General features: G+C 33.2%; 2 protein-coding genes across 2 annotated transcripts; one reads left to right on the forward strand and one right to left on the reverse strand.

Annotated features, from left to right (window-relative positions):
• The first annotated feature begins 1 nt into the window (after position 1).
• LOC113233595 lies at positions 2 to 1300 on the forward strand. The gene has a single exon (XM_026468744.1). It carries the CDS (start codon positions 29 to 31, stop codon positions 1286 to 1288), a length of 1260 nt encoding a protein of 419 aa, XP_026324529.1. The 5' UTR covers positions 2 to 28; the 3' UTR covers positions 1289 to 1300.
• Positions 1301 to 5567: 4267 nt separating this feature from the next.
• On the reverse strand, positions 5568 to 14998 carry LOC113233582 (serine palmitoyltransferase small subunit A). Its single transcript, XM_026468725.1, has 2 exons — positions 14893 to 14998; positions 5568 to 7530 (listed from the first exon to the last, which is right to left on the reverse strand). The coding sequence occupies exons 1-2, from the start codon at positions 14996 to 14998 to the stop codon at positions 7415 to 7417; spliced, it is 222 nt and encodes a 73-aa protein (XP_026324510.1). The 3' UTR covers positions 5568 to 7414.
• Between the last annotated feature and the right edge of the window lie 42 nt (positions 14999 to 15040).

A 15040-nucleotide genomic window follows, 5' to 3' on the forward strand; every position in this document is an offset into this window, starting at 1 on the left:
CATGAGATAGTTAGATTGATAAGTGAAAATGTTGATTAAAGATATTTTTATGGAGCTACGCTCGAGATTGCGCAGCTGCAACGTGTACATTACAACAGGAGTGGATTTCAACAAAAATTGCAATCTAAAAATCAGTATACAAGCGAATTGCATTGTACTGAATTATTATAATAATGAGAACGATAAGTTGAAGAGGCGTGACAGTCTTTCCTCTATTGAAAGTCTATCAGACTGCTACTCTGACGATGACAATGATGTGACAACAGTAATTCCAATAGGACAATTCTGTCACATAATACCAAACTCTATGTCATGTCTCAAAATTGATAAAAACACCATTTCATTCAGAATTTTAACCGAACCAAAGAACGGTGGGAATTTTTACAAAGAACTTCTTTCTGCTAATACGGAACAAACATCCATGAAAACAAATGAATTAAAAGTCAATGTAAAGGTTAACAAAGAACTAAAAATCATATGTTCCAATTGCTCTAACATTGTGTCCGACAACGTCATAAAATTCTATAGAATTCTGGAGTTACCATCAACAAATTTGGACATGTCCGAATGGTTTTGCCACGGGCACAATCATTCTCATGAAAATCAGACCCAAACAGATTTAACAGTGAAACCTAGTAAATTTGATTTTCTCTACCGTCTGACATTTTTTGTGATAAATAATTCTATTTTATCGGAAAAAACGAACAAGTTTAATTCAAAAAGAGACGTGTACCATTGCAATAGATGCCTAGCTTGGCTTGGTCTCAAAAATAAGGATAATACAGTAAAACTTTTCCATTCAGAAGTAAAAACAATACAAAACAATACAGAAACAAGCATATTTGTGCACAAGAACCCGTCAGACAACCAACGTATAGACGACTTTGTTTACACAATAGAACAACTGACTAAAGAATTCAACCTGGGCCTGCAATACACAGTGACATGCAAAATTGTACTTGAATGCACAGTTTCAGCTAACAAGAAGCAATATCTACTCATTTGGGTTATGGATAAAGAGTTACAAGTTCTCAGAAACACCGGAGACCATATTGACGACGATAAAGTGAAACTGCAGTCAAATTTTTTAACGAAAATTCTTTATAAAATTGAATCATCACTCAATGAGGATGTTGAAGCTTGGCTCTCGGACCCAGGTGTGGTTTCAACGGAGATATCAAAGAATATGCTCTGTACAGGCTTGGAACATTTGCAAAAAATGTCTTTGAATATGCCAGAATCGTTCCGCAGTACTAATGGGTACTTTGTAAGCTATTTGAAGGTGTAATAAATGTTGCAGCATTTATTTTATTGGTTTTATTACATTTTATTGTCGCATTTTTGAAATTTGATTAATCAGGAAAAACCCAGATCAGTTTTCATCGCACTAGATTTGGTCGATCCACCGTATCAAAGATATGGTGTGTAAGACCACGAGAAAACGGCTATTTTACTATGCCATGGAATAAGCTTATTCAAGGTGCACCATTCCTCAACCTCGAGAATTATAGCACCTAGCTTAGATATGAATGCACTAAAAAAAATCGCAATTTACTCGGTTCTAGTCCTAAGAAACTAGATTTAGTCGTTATAAGTTTATTCCAGGTGCACCGTTCCTCAATCTCGAAAACCACAGCACGTAGCTTAGATCTAATTGCACTAAATAAAAGTAGGTAGTTAAAAAACTAGATTTAGTCGTTATGAAGTTTTACTATCCACGCTGAAATAAACTTGTTCCGGCGGCACCATTTTTGTATCTCGACAATCGTCTCCCAGCTAGATCTGATTGCGCCCAGAAAAACTCGTGAATTTTATCGGTAGGTAGTAGGTAGGTTTATGTCCAACAGTGGACGTCTTTTGGCTGAATTATTGACTAATAGAAAATTTGTTGCGCACATGTCACTGAAGTAATATAAAGAAGTGTGTACAAAAGTAACTTGAACAAATCACAACTACACGCGAACTATCCCAACATAGATACATTATAGGTTCCACTGCAGGGCACGTGTCTCTTGCAAGGAGATGGTTTAGGCCATAGATCATCGCGCGTTTTCTAAGCATATGCATGTTTTATCACGATATTTCCTTCGGCATTAGCGGACATTCATAAATTTACGTAACTTAATGTAATCGTCGAATCCCAGTTAAGAAGCAGCTGTTCTATGAGTATCAAGTAGTAAAAGAATAAGTCTGTTTTAATACAAAAATATTTATTTTCATATATCCCTGATAATCATTTATTTACAACAAAAATATGAAGAATAAAACACAGTACATCTAATTTTATTTCCAATATTTTTTATGTGAATCAATAACCTCAGAATTTGAAAAAGTAAACATTATTCACTATTAGAAAATACAAAGATTGTTATTGACAAAGCTGCCAGTAATAAAGAAGAAAGGAGCCGTTCGCTTGTCTTGTGCGTTTTAACGGTCTTCCGGTCCTTGTTTGGTTTCTCAGAATTTGTTAACGTAACTGTAGCGAAAAACAGAAATATTTTGTCCTCAAGAGTAAGAAATACATAAAACAATAACAAATTAATTGGTTTGAAATCAAATTCAGGAGCTTCTCTGGAGTTTTAAACTTTTTAGTAAAAACATTTCTTATAATCTGCAGGTATACATCCTCTCGTTCTCCGTCCTAAACAATTTACTGTCAAATAAGTAATACTCGACCAAATACTAAAAGGCAATGTCAAATATGAAGCTTCAATCGCATCATGCGTTTTTTAATTTGATCGTGTATTACTTTTACTTATTTGACAGTTTCATGTTTCGGACGGAGCACGAGAGTCGGGTCAGTGGGGTGATTCAAGTAATCAAACCGTTATCATATCGTAGCGATTTAGTCGTTGAACAGCTTTTTCGTATTCACGCGTGACAGTGAACGTCAACGAGTCCCATTTTAAAGTCGTTCGATCCAAATGTCTTCTTCTTTTAAATGTTATGACCCCATCGAAATAATCAATGATTTTGCCAATGTCAAGTAAAAATAACTATGTACGATAGTTTAGTATTATTATAAAAATTATACAAAAAAATGGCGATGTCGTTATAGCGTATTCTGGTATATGAATCGAACTTATTTCGACTCTAAACGACAAGCCATTTTGACAGTTCTTTAAATAGACTTTCGACGACTAAATGTCAAATTTCGCAATCCAAGATGTCGTCATTAGTCGTTACGTTTCGATTCTACTCATACCAACGTTCGTTCAAGTGCTACGTGATTGCCCATTTTGGATAGGACTTCGATCGAACGACTACGTAACTTCAACGATATTTTGATAGCTTGAACTTACGTGAATCGCACTACTGGTTATATTACTGAACAACATGCTTACTTATTATTTATAACATAAATATAGACTCATCCGAAGAACAGAGTCCGTTGTGATTGTATAGCGAAAAGAGAATTGGTACATTACGAGAATAATTTCGTTATTCAAACTAAGGCCCGTGTAAAGGTATTTTGAGAATTTATATACCTTATTTCGTTTCGGAAATATAAAATCAAACAACTGTCGATCTGACATCCACAGCGAAGAACAAACGAAATGATAGTACAGTACAGTTGTCCTGAGAACAAGTAGTCTTGCACATATATCTTTGTTCTACGGATGAGTCGAAATAGTTCTATTGCGGTAATTTTAATGTAGCCATTATATAAATTACAAACGCCGTATCTCGAAAAGCGATCTTGTCGTATCTCGAAAAATAGGACTTTACACCGAGGCCGAAAAACTTTTAAAGTAGGATGTATATAATCATACTTTAAAATTGACTTTGTACTAATTCAAATTAAAGAGAATATTTTTTTAATAGATTTTCGGCCCCGATGTAAAGTCCTATTTTTCGAGATACGACAAGATCGCTTTCCGGCGTTAGTTTCCTTTTGTACAACGCGAATGAAACCAAATAATGTCGTAACTCAAAATTGTGAAATTAAAAGAGAAGAGATCTTATTGCGAATAATGTGATATTTATGGGTCGAATATTTAGTTATTCATTAATAAAGGAGAATTTGAATAGCAGTAGAGCTCCTTGTGAAAAGACTTCAATCCAGGGAAATGTTGCCACCTTACCTATTTCTGTCGCCAGAAGCACGATTTTGACATACGACAGTATTTGAACAGACTTTACGGACTGTAATAACAGTATAAAAAAACGCATACCACAGAGGATTGCTGTAAGATTGTGAATAAACGTGACTTGATTTTACATTAAAAAGGAATAAATGCGGAAAACTACTGTAGTAAACAAGTATGTCTTAGAACAAGTTTTGTGGTTATGAGATAAAGTTGTTTTTCGCAAATTCGTTAAATACTTTGCAAACCAGGTAAGTTTTATACTTCCTATTAAATTTTCCTTCTTAGGGTCGTATTCTAGAACTCTACTCAATGCTCAAGTCAGAATTTGAGTATGGTTTAAAGCACTCGAAATCATACTCCAGTCCCTACCATTAGTGTCGTATTTCCAGTGCTTGTGTTTCCATTGCAATCCTGACTTGAGCATTGAGTAGAGTTCTAGAATACGACCCTTAGAGCCATAATGTAAGACTATGTTTCACTCCAGTATTTTATCTATAATTCACATAAAATCATAACATTAACAACAGTGTAGGTACAGTCAACAAATTGCTAGCCAAATTAAAATTATTTTACAAAATTCTTTTTCCTTTTATCGAATACTGAAAAATAATAATTGTAATAACTAAGTTAAACTACAAATAAATTCTAATAATGTAACAAACAAATGCAGGCAAAATACTTAAATAAGATAAAGTAAATTCACTGACCACAAAATAAAGCAGCTAACAAAATTTGACTATTGTATTTGTTTTTAGTTTTCACAATAATACGTAATGAATATTGTGAAACGCACCGCACATTGACAACAATATGTACCTTAAACGAAAAAGTCATTCTTCGTAGAATTAACTTTCATGTCGGCAAAACAAAATATCTGGGAGTCTACTTCCATACTCCGTCCGACACGACATCCGCCAGAAGCAATTATTGATACCAGAAATATCAATTAACGTAAGGGACATGTTGTCGAAAATGAGTTCCATATATCATTGGATTCGGAAGTTCCCGCTCTATCGATTGGTATTATTAACATTTAGGAATGTCCAGTGGTTTAAAATATAGCATGTCTCTTACCTTACTTAATAATATTTTATATGTAAACCGTCGAGCATAGTGTAAGCAGTAAGAGACATAGAAAATTATAAGTAATTCTATTGTAAAGGATCCCTTACAATAGAATTACGTGTAATTTTCTGTCCCACAACTAAACATCTTTTTTTAATGCAAAGGACATGCTATATTTTAAACCACTGGGCATTCCTAAATCTTTCGTTTATAGCATGAAAGAAGAAGAAATTCTAAGAAACTTTGCTCTAGACACAATCAAAATTGGAGCAGACAATAAAGTTATAGACAGATTTAAATAAATAAAATCGCTTTTTGGCTCTCCTGAAAAACCGTGGTTTGTCCCTTACATTAATTGATACTTCTGGTGTCAACTTCAACTTTTGTATCTATGGCTCCGTCGTTTTGCGCGACGATTTCGCCAACGTCAGGGTTGAAAGACATATAGAGCGGTGGTGAGATAGATTGCCGGTTATTAAAATACTTCGGCAGTTATTATATTATTGTTAAATAAGTAATATTCGATCGAATCAAAAGATAATGTCAATTATGAAGCTTTATTCGCCATCATGCGTCTTTTTTTGGTCGAGTATTACTTATTTGACAGTAATTGGACGTAGTTAAACAAAAAGGATCCAATACACAGCCAGTCACTTTCGAGATATGGCAGTTTGAAGTTTAGAAGTGTTTCTCACTCTTGTTTTATTTTCAAAACTTAGGCGATTAACACACTGCACCGCGCGCGACGACGGAGAGGCGCGGCGAACCGCACTACCGCGCAGATTTTTAATCAATTTGTGTCTATTCCAGTAATTGTCGTTCGGATATTCCCTAACAAATAATCAAAGGATTCAGTTGACATTCGTGTGTAGTTGGAAAATTGATCTTCATATTTTCTGAAATCTTTGTAATGAAGTTGAATGTTATCTTCGGTGTCTTTATTTGAGTAAACAAAAACAATCGACACTGCAGCGTCCTGAATGAGTTCTGTATTATTAACCATTCTTGTTAAAGAAGGATCTCAGCTACATGTGCAATCACTACGAAGCGAATACTTTGAGTGGCGCGGGGCCGCTAGACCGCTGACGCAGATCTGCGTTTCCGCTACCGCGCGCGTGATTCCGCGTCCCGGGCACCGTCGCGGGGCGCGGTACAGTGTGTTAATCGCCTTATAATGTCACGTAACTGCAGAGATTTATATATGTTATATTTTCTTGCTGATCCAACAGGTTAGATTTTAGGAACCATTTGATACATAACTAATTTTTTTTTAATTTTGTGGATTGGATCCTTTTTGCTTAACTACATCCAATTGTGACCCCCTGTAATAAAGGCATATAGGGAAATTCGTAAGATCTTACTCTGTCTATAGCTCAGATTGTTAAGAGTGACCCCGACCGGCAACAGACATTGGTTCGAGTATAGTCAGATCGAAGAAATTTATTTGTGTTGTTCGATCTTTTTAGAAAATAAATAATAAATTTGTAAACTGAGTTTTTTTTATTTAGTGACATATTAAGTTTAGGTGCTATTATATACCAATAATTTGAAACTGTGTAATCGATTCTATTTTGTTAGCTGCCCGGCTTTATTAGCCGTAACTAATGCCTCACAGAAGCTCAGTGACTTGGGCCTTTGATTCTATAATATTAATTAACTAATTATACATTAAAGTCGCTTTTTAACCGAGCTACAGTGGCGAGGCGTCCATATAACTCGATTTTCAACGTATGTCAAGTTAACCAGTGAAATGAAGTGTACAATATCTTGTGTGCTAATAAGTTTTGTTGAAGTGTCGCCAAGGCGCCGCTTTTTCTATAGGTACGTGTTCTTTGTTTTGCCCCGACTTCACCAACGACAATTGTCACGACTCGCCAAGCCAAGCTATTAAGAAAACTGAGTGCAAACATAGCGCTCATACATAATATTTCACCATTCCACACTCGAATATTAAATACTTCATTATAATATTCTAGAATATTTAAATTAAAAAATTACCACCGAAATTAGAGAAAAGTAACAAATTACTCAATTATAAATGATGCTGGATAACAATAGCCCGTTTACTTCGGGAGGAACGCAGGATCTTTGGAGGCGTCGCGAGCCACTTAAAACCCGAGGCCCTGCACCATAGGTAACACTGGCTACAATAGCCGCTAGAACTTGATATGACATGATTATAATTTCTTCAAACCATATGAATCTGTCTTCTTTAGTAACCCCTTTTGGTAGACATCTATGTTATGATGTCTTCTTGGTTATAACACCCTTTGGACGAAAACGGACTGTGTACTGCGCAGCTGAGCGATGGTGTGCATCACGAAGGAGTAGTTGAAGTACCAGAACAGCCCAAAGACCGTCGCAAATAAGACATCTGTTTAGTTAAGAGTTAAGGACAATTTTGAAGTTAATAAATACTAAATTAGGCGTTAAGTATAAACTATACACATCGGCAATATTATTTAGCAGAACAAAAAAGAAATAACAATGCATATATTTAAATAAATACTGAATTAGACATGACCCAGCATAACCTAATTTCAGTGGCAATTTTTATTATTTAAATATTCGATCCTTTTATTGTGCAATATTCTTTAATATTCGAGTATTATATCGTGAAATATTATTTAATCATTACACGATAATATACTTGAATATTTAAATAATAAAAATTGCCACGGAAATTAGGTAGTGAACACTAGTCCGAAAATAATCAAATTACATTACCATCTTTTCACTCAACCTTTATTTAAAACAAATAAGAAATAAAAGTTTTTTTTTATTTTGCATCAAAGCAGCAAGTAATTGAAAAATATACTACTTTTTAAAATAATTTAAATTAATTATTAATATTATTATAATAACAAATATTGTAAATATGTACCTAGCTACACAAATATTAACAAATTGATCCACTTGTTCTGCGTAGAAAAAACCTACTAAAATACTTTGAGTAATCTACTGTACTAATTTTCATAGTTTTATTGGTTCTCCATACAAACTTTCATCACCTAATGTCCTTCTTTTTTGGAGATGAAGTAAAATTACATTTGCAGCGTTGCCAGTTTTCGTAAAATTTTAAATAGTCATGTAGTTAGTTGTTGTCGACAGTTTTATCGATAAATTGCGAAAGTAGGTAAAATTTTGCCAAAAATGTCTGAATTGTGAATGTTACCGACGGCGACGTTCTAATTATTATTAGAACGTCGAACTTGTAGTACTACCTCACCCGCCCCTCAAAAAGTGGCAGAAAGTTATGTTCGAGAAATAACGCTAATAGCGCCTCCCTTTCTATATGCTCTAAGGTTATTAGTATCGAAATCAATTTTCCTCATAAATGTGATGAAAAACTTAGTATGTATCGTGGAGGCGGTAAAAAAAATACAAAACACAAGTTATTGAAGCCATCTTTTTTTCATAAATTAGTAATTTCTTATTTTACCGTCCTTATTACACAAAGTACTATTTCAAATGCCTTATTCTTTTTATAAATTATTTATGATGATTCAAAACTTGGGCTATTTATTTTATAATCGATATAAATATTTATCGATTACAATCACTAACTGCTTGCAAGCGGGCAACACTTTTGAATGAACTCCCATTTTACTCCACTTCAAAAAAGACAGACTATACCTCACCCCCTTTAAGATTTATTCATGTGACAAAAAGTAGCCTATGTCCTTCTCCTAGGTCCCATCTATATAAACTGTCATTTTAGGTTGTGACAAAGCAGCTCTGACACTTAGACATCAATTATTACCATAAAATACTGTATGTATTATACAATATAAATCAAAGTCTAAATCATATTCCTCGAGAACGTGGAGCACGTTTAAATTATAAATTTATCGTATATGAAAATAATTCCCCCAAACCAATTTACTTCAGCATAGTGAATATGGCCAAAGGTACGAGATCGTCTTCATGATATGTTTGTAATTCATACTAGTCACCAATAAGTTGTGTCAACCGGGACTCTAAGTAAACAGCGAGTCATCGACAGTAGTAGGAATAAAAGAAAAAGCTGACAAATAGAGTTCAATGTAGAACCAAACCGCGAATTGGTTCCTTTTGTGGCTTTTAAAAGAAATCTTACACAGGTATGACTTATTTGTAGGTAAATGGAAAATGTTTACTTAAAGAAAATAATGTGTAAACCGAGAAAATAAATTATAATAGTATAAATTAAATAGGAAATACCACTGTTGTTTTCCTTACAAAAATCATTTCTAAATATAAAACAAAACGGGAAATGCTAATGAGCATTATTTCCTTCCCGGTTTTTTCAAACAATGTTGTTTTTAATCATGTAACCGTTATGTATTGTATTTGTACTTGTTGGAAAAAAAAAATTATTATTTACACTGTGAAGCATGTACAGAATTTGATGAAAGTTTACCATTTACTATTTACAATACATATCTACTTTTCTAGACTTAAAAAGAAGTAAAAAGGAGTTAGAATAAAAAAAAGGCTAATTTAAAAGGTACAAACTAAGCAAAAAAAGTGGTTAATGTGAAGTGTCAATCTAAAATCAACAGATTTATGTCATTAGGTAAACATTGATCAAACATTACGTGTACGTACTCTACCAGGCATTGTGGCCTAAACGTAATAACTATTCCGTTTAGGCCGCGCCGGTTTGAAATGCGAGGCACTAAAAAATTTCATAATAGTCAAATAATGAAATATGGGAAGAAACTTATATACAAAAGTTACCAAAAACATCATACTTCTTAAAAGAAAAGTAACAAACATTCTCAAGTAACATGTAATCATTTGGACATGTTTAAAAAAAAATAGATACCAAAAAATATTTCAAAGATAAATTACTAATTGCCTACTCGCAAATTAAAATAAATAAATTTAAAAACAACAAACCACATTACCAGCATGCTAATTATTACGATTAAAATAGGTCATCCTTATTATATGGAAGGGAAAAATATAACGAAGTATAATGAGGTTAATTAAAGTTATTTTTCTGTGGTGCAGAGGATGATGAAGTCTAAAAAGTGGCGTGATCAGTTTATGAGTCTAGAATTATTAGTACATACTCATACATCACGCCATACATACAACCTATAAACATATGGGTATTCACATTGTTCTCAAGCTATGTTTATTTAATATGTAAATATAAGTCGAATGTTTGAATATTTAGCTAGATTTTGGCTACAGAAAAAATGATATCTCAAAAAAAATTTTTTTTGAGATATCAGTTTTAGAATACTGAAATTGTTTAATGATATTTTAGCAATGTATCATGAACCGAAATGTCGGACACGTTATAAACCTTAACTGTTTTGAAATAGAGAATTTTGAGCTCTATCTTATGCTATTTAAAACAGATATTTGACCACTTGTTACTTAGCTACGTTGTAGTTAGTGGACGGCAGAATAGTGAACAAGATTTCTAAAGGGATTAAAGTGATATCATATAATAATGTAACAATGTGTCACTGTTGACAAATTTTCCATAACAGGATAATCATTGTAAATGTTACAAACTTATTACATATACTTTTTTATGAAACCAACAGGTCGAACAAATCATGCGCTTGGTGATGCTAACCGCCAAACCTACCAGATATTGAACGCTGTGTTATTTTTTATGTGAATTAGTAAATAATATAAGTAATACGGTATATTAATAACTTCTATACCCTAATGGTAAGTACAAAATGTTTTATGCCATATTTAAGATATCAAGTGATTTATGTGACATTCATTATACTGGGTGATATCGCTTTAATCCACTTAAGATACCTTGTTCACTATTCTAAGCGACACGCATATCCATTACTAGTTGGTCACTCAACGGCACCAGACACCCTGAGACATAAATTTGACAAATCTTATATGCCTGTAGTTTCACCAGCACCGTTCAAAACCAGAACGCAGTAATGACCACATTATTGCTTGGCTGAATTACTTATGGTGGAAGTACTTCCCTAGACGACGACGAAACCCACAACAATCTCTACTGCTACTATGATAAATATTTATACCTTTCTTTTTATATTTATATCAATTTAAATAGTGCATCAGTCAATATTCGTAATTACTATTGTTATTTTTTTCTTTTTATAGTCTGACTGACAAAAATGTTGTGGAAAATGCGAATGGAGGTATGTTAGATGTTGTGTTGGTGAAGGAAAGACAATATATGCGGCGTATGTGTAACTACAGGAATTTTTCACGCCCATGGTTCTACCAGTAGAACTACGGGCAAGTAACGTTTTAATACTGATTGTAGATATTTTAAAGAAACAAAATGTGGTTACATATAAAGGTAACTCATAGCTTCATTTACTTGGTATCCAGCTCTCACTCTCTATTTCACCATTTTCCCTTACCACCCCTAGTTTACAGATTTCAAATTTTTAAACCTGATCATAACAGAGGTTCAGTGTACTCCATTAATGAACATACGTACTATAGTAAGTACATACAAGTTGATACAGTTAATTACTGAATCACCATCAAATAAACCATAAAATTACAATTCTGCGAATTTGATCCCTAACACCCAATCAAGAGGTGGTAAATATTGCATCAGTTTAAAATAGGACTGTTTCACACAAACATTTATCATGTAGTGTTAAGAAGGCTGAGTATATTGCTGTCCAATTGTTATATGAAACTCTGAAAACCCATTTCCGCAAGCATGTAAATGGTGTAGTTGGAGTGTTATCAACATTTTTATATTAAAAATATTAATGGCGATATGCCTGTAGCATTAACGCACCATAAAAGCGTACATGTGAAACTGGCTTCCCTCACATAATAAGCAGATGTTTTCTACTTGTTGTTTCACTGATTGACTGACTAAATGGACAAATAAAGTTCAAATTTGATACATTTTCAAGTGTTTATTTTATGAATGGAAACTTCAAATTGCATAGAAACTGAATAGAAAGAGACTGAACAGGAACTTGTCAATATCCAAAGGCAGTTAAAAAAATTAACATTCTTACACTAGCCTCACAGTACATTTATGAAAATGTAATTTATGTTAAAAGGAATAGTAATTTCTTTATGAAAAATAGTGACAGACATAACATTAATATGAGGAATAGAAATAAACTAGCTTCTCTTGATAGTCGTCTTCACAAAGTCAAAAAATCATTTAAGGGGCAATGTATACGCTTCTATAACAAGATTCCGGTTGATATACAAAATTTGCCTTTCACAAGGTTTAAAACTATAGTGAAACAAAAACTTTATACTAAAGGTTATTGTACAACTTCTGCATACTTGGATGACAAAAATCCGTGGTAGTAACCCGTTTAGCTCATGGAGGTAGTCTCGATCTCTGATGTTTCAAATAAAAAAAAAATATTGTAAATGTTATTTACAAAGAGCAACCCCTAGCGTTTCTTGCTCATTCTTCTCAGGGGAATCTGCCTTACGAATGAGCGGTAGAGTTTAACCATTGTGACGATTTCAAGTGTAATAATGCTTACCTATGAAATAAAGATTATTTTGAATTTTGAGTAACTCATTCATGAACCGTATTTAAAAAGCACCACATCCCGGGTACACAGGAATATCTTATTATGATATTTAATTTTATAATCAAGACTGCTACTGGGGGTCTACTCCATTTCTACATCTGACATCCGTTCGAAAGAATTCCTGTCAAATACGTTATGCTCAAACAAATTAAAAAGCAATGTCAAATATGAAGCTTCATTCAAATCATGTGTCTTTTTAATTTTGGTTGAGTATTACTCGTTTGACAGTAATTGTTTCAGTCAGAGAAAGAGCGTAGAGGACCTGTTATGTTATATCCATGAAAGTGTTAACCTGACAATGGATAGGAAGTGCAAGCAAATGGTGAGCAAAGGACACTAACTATATTTATAATGTTGCAACAGCATCCACTTCACTTGGAATACTATAAACTTTCACAATTTTTATCAAATGAAAGAAGAAATTGAGAAATGTTTCATGACAGTGGTTTTATGGATTCACACCTTTAGTCTAAGAAGGCTACATCGACAACATAACAATTTTTCAGGAGAGACGTTTAAAGATTCTATTAATGAAATGAGCTGACAACTTTTATGTTTAAATAGGCGAGTTATAAAATTTCACATAATTTAAATCATGTAGTTTGTTTTTATCACTTTTATGAGATAAAAGCACTTTAACATACAACCATATGTAGCTCCATTGTATATTTATTTGTACGTGTAATGAAGCAACCCACATAAGGCTTCATGATCTGTAAGTGCCTTTATAAATCAATATGAACAGGTGTGCGTGACACGTAGTATTTAGAATATTTCTCAGGGCAATATACTTTGGTTTAGTACACTGTATCAATAAGTGATATTCATATATAAAGAAAGTGGGCTTGACAATTAATGGAGATTCTTTGATTTTGAAAGCTGAGTAAGATCCTACATCTTACTCAATAATGACAAAACTGTCAGATATCAAAGTAAGTAGGGGAGAGAAGTAATGGGCTTTATTTTCATAGATCTTTATTGATATAGACCTTTTTGTTACATTGTGTTAATTTTTTAAATTGTTATGTTTTCTAAATGGCGGATGAAAATAGGTCATTTGAGTATGTGTTTGAGTATGTTCACCAGTTGAGTATGTTTAGTTTCAAAAACTGGCCCTTCTAATCCAATGAATAAAATCATATGAAATATATTTTTATTTCATAGGTAAGCAAATTACACTTAAGAATGTCACATTGATTAAACTCTACACATATTCGTAAGGCAAATTCCCCGAAGAAGAATGTGTAAGAAAAAGAGTTTCTAGTAGTAGACACTTGTTCACATTTATCATTTAAAATTTATATCTCAAATATGTTAGATGTTTCGAGTGCACTTTACCTAGCATTCCATCAATTTATTGTAATTTAAAAAAATATTGTAATTGTAAGCCTCCAGGTCTACAATACCAAAATTGAAAATTCAGTACGTGAGCTTGTTCTCTCTAACAAAGTATTTCCAAAAAACTTATTGAATAGCTGATTCCACTGGAACTGATAAAATTTACTTAGCAGAACACTGGGGACTGGCAAATACCTAAAAGGGCACCACCAATAAACAAATAGAAGAAGCCACAACTTGAAAGGGCTAAGATGGTCTCTAATATGGATTTTTGTCATTCAACCCAAGGAAGCTGTATAAAAGTTAATCTTTAATATGAAGTTTTTCTTTCCTTAGTTATAAACCTTGTTAATGGCAAATTTTAAATATCAATCTGACTCTTATTATAGAAGCAGTTAAATGTATACAACCCTTAACCATTTGACCGCCACAGATGCTTTAAAGCGTCAATAAAACCATATTCAGTCATAGTTAAATTTTATGTTCATTTACCTTTTTCTTTAACTGAGGAGAATAGAATTAATATAACGTTAAAATTCATAACATGTCACATCACTACAGTTGGCATCTAGGAAACAAAACTAGTTTTTGTCATTTGTGGCTCTGTAATAGGTAGATAGATTGATGTTATATGAAACATTTATTTTTATTATAATAAAAATTAAGTTATGACAAAAGCTACTGATACCGCGGTTAATGAGGGGATGAGCAACTCGACAATACGTTGAGTATAATTATAGGCTAATTTACTCTAAATTGGTTTGTAAAAACCTGAACCGACGTAAAATCGCGATATTTGATAACCAATTGTAGTCGCTACAGTGACTCACCAAACACATCGTGTAGTGCCGCTTTAATATTTTTAAAAAGGATACGAATTACTGCCTTCTCCCAGGGCTCCACCATGTACATCTCAGTCACGAGCAGGTATCTAAGGTACCAGTAGCTAATGAAAGCTTGGATTTTCTTAATGATTTCCATTTTTATGATACCGACTTGTAAACTTCCGACAGTCGTAAAAAA

This window comes from Hyposmocoma kahamanoa, unplaced genomic scaffold (assembly GCF_003589595.1).
Source record: "Hyposmocoma kahamanoa isolate Upper Pololo Valley unplaced genomic scaffold, ASM358959v1 79, whole genome shotgun sequence".
NCBI lineage: Eukaryota > Metazoa > Arthropoda > Insecta > Lepidoptera > Cosmopterigidae > Hyposmocoma > Hyposmocoma kahamanoa.

What these genes read in the sequence shown, in the direction of transcription:
- LOC113233582 (XM_026468725.1), bottom strand. Translation starts at nt 14,998, where the DNA reads ATGGAAATCATTAAGAAAATCCAAGCTTTCATTAGCTACTGGTACCTT. An exon ending in CTGGGAGAAGGCAGTAATTC is followed by an intron (nt 7,531 to 14,892) that starts GTATCCTTTTTA and finishes TTAACTAAACAG; the next exon opens with ATGTCTTATTTGCGACGGTC.
- LOC113233595 (XM_026468744.1), top strand. Translation starts at nt 29, where the DNA reads ATGTTGATTAAAGATATTTTTATGGAGCTACGCTCGAGATTGCGCAGC.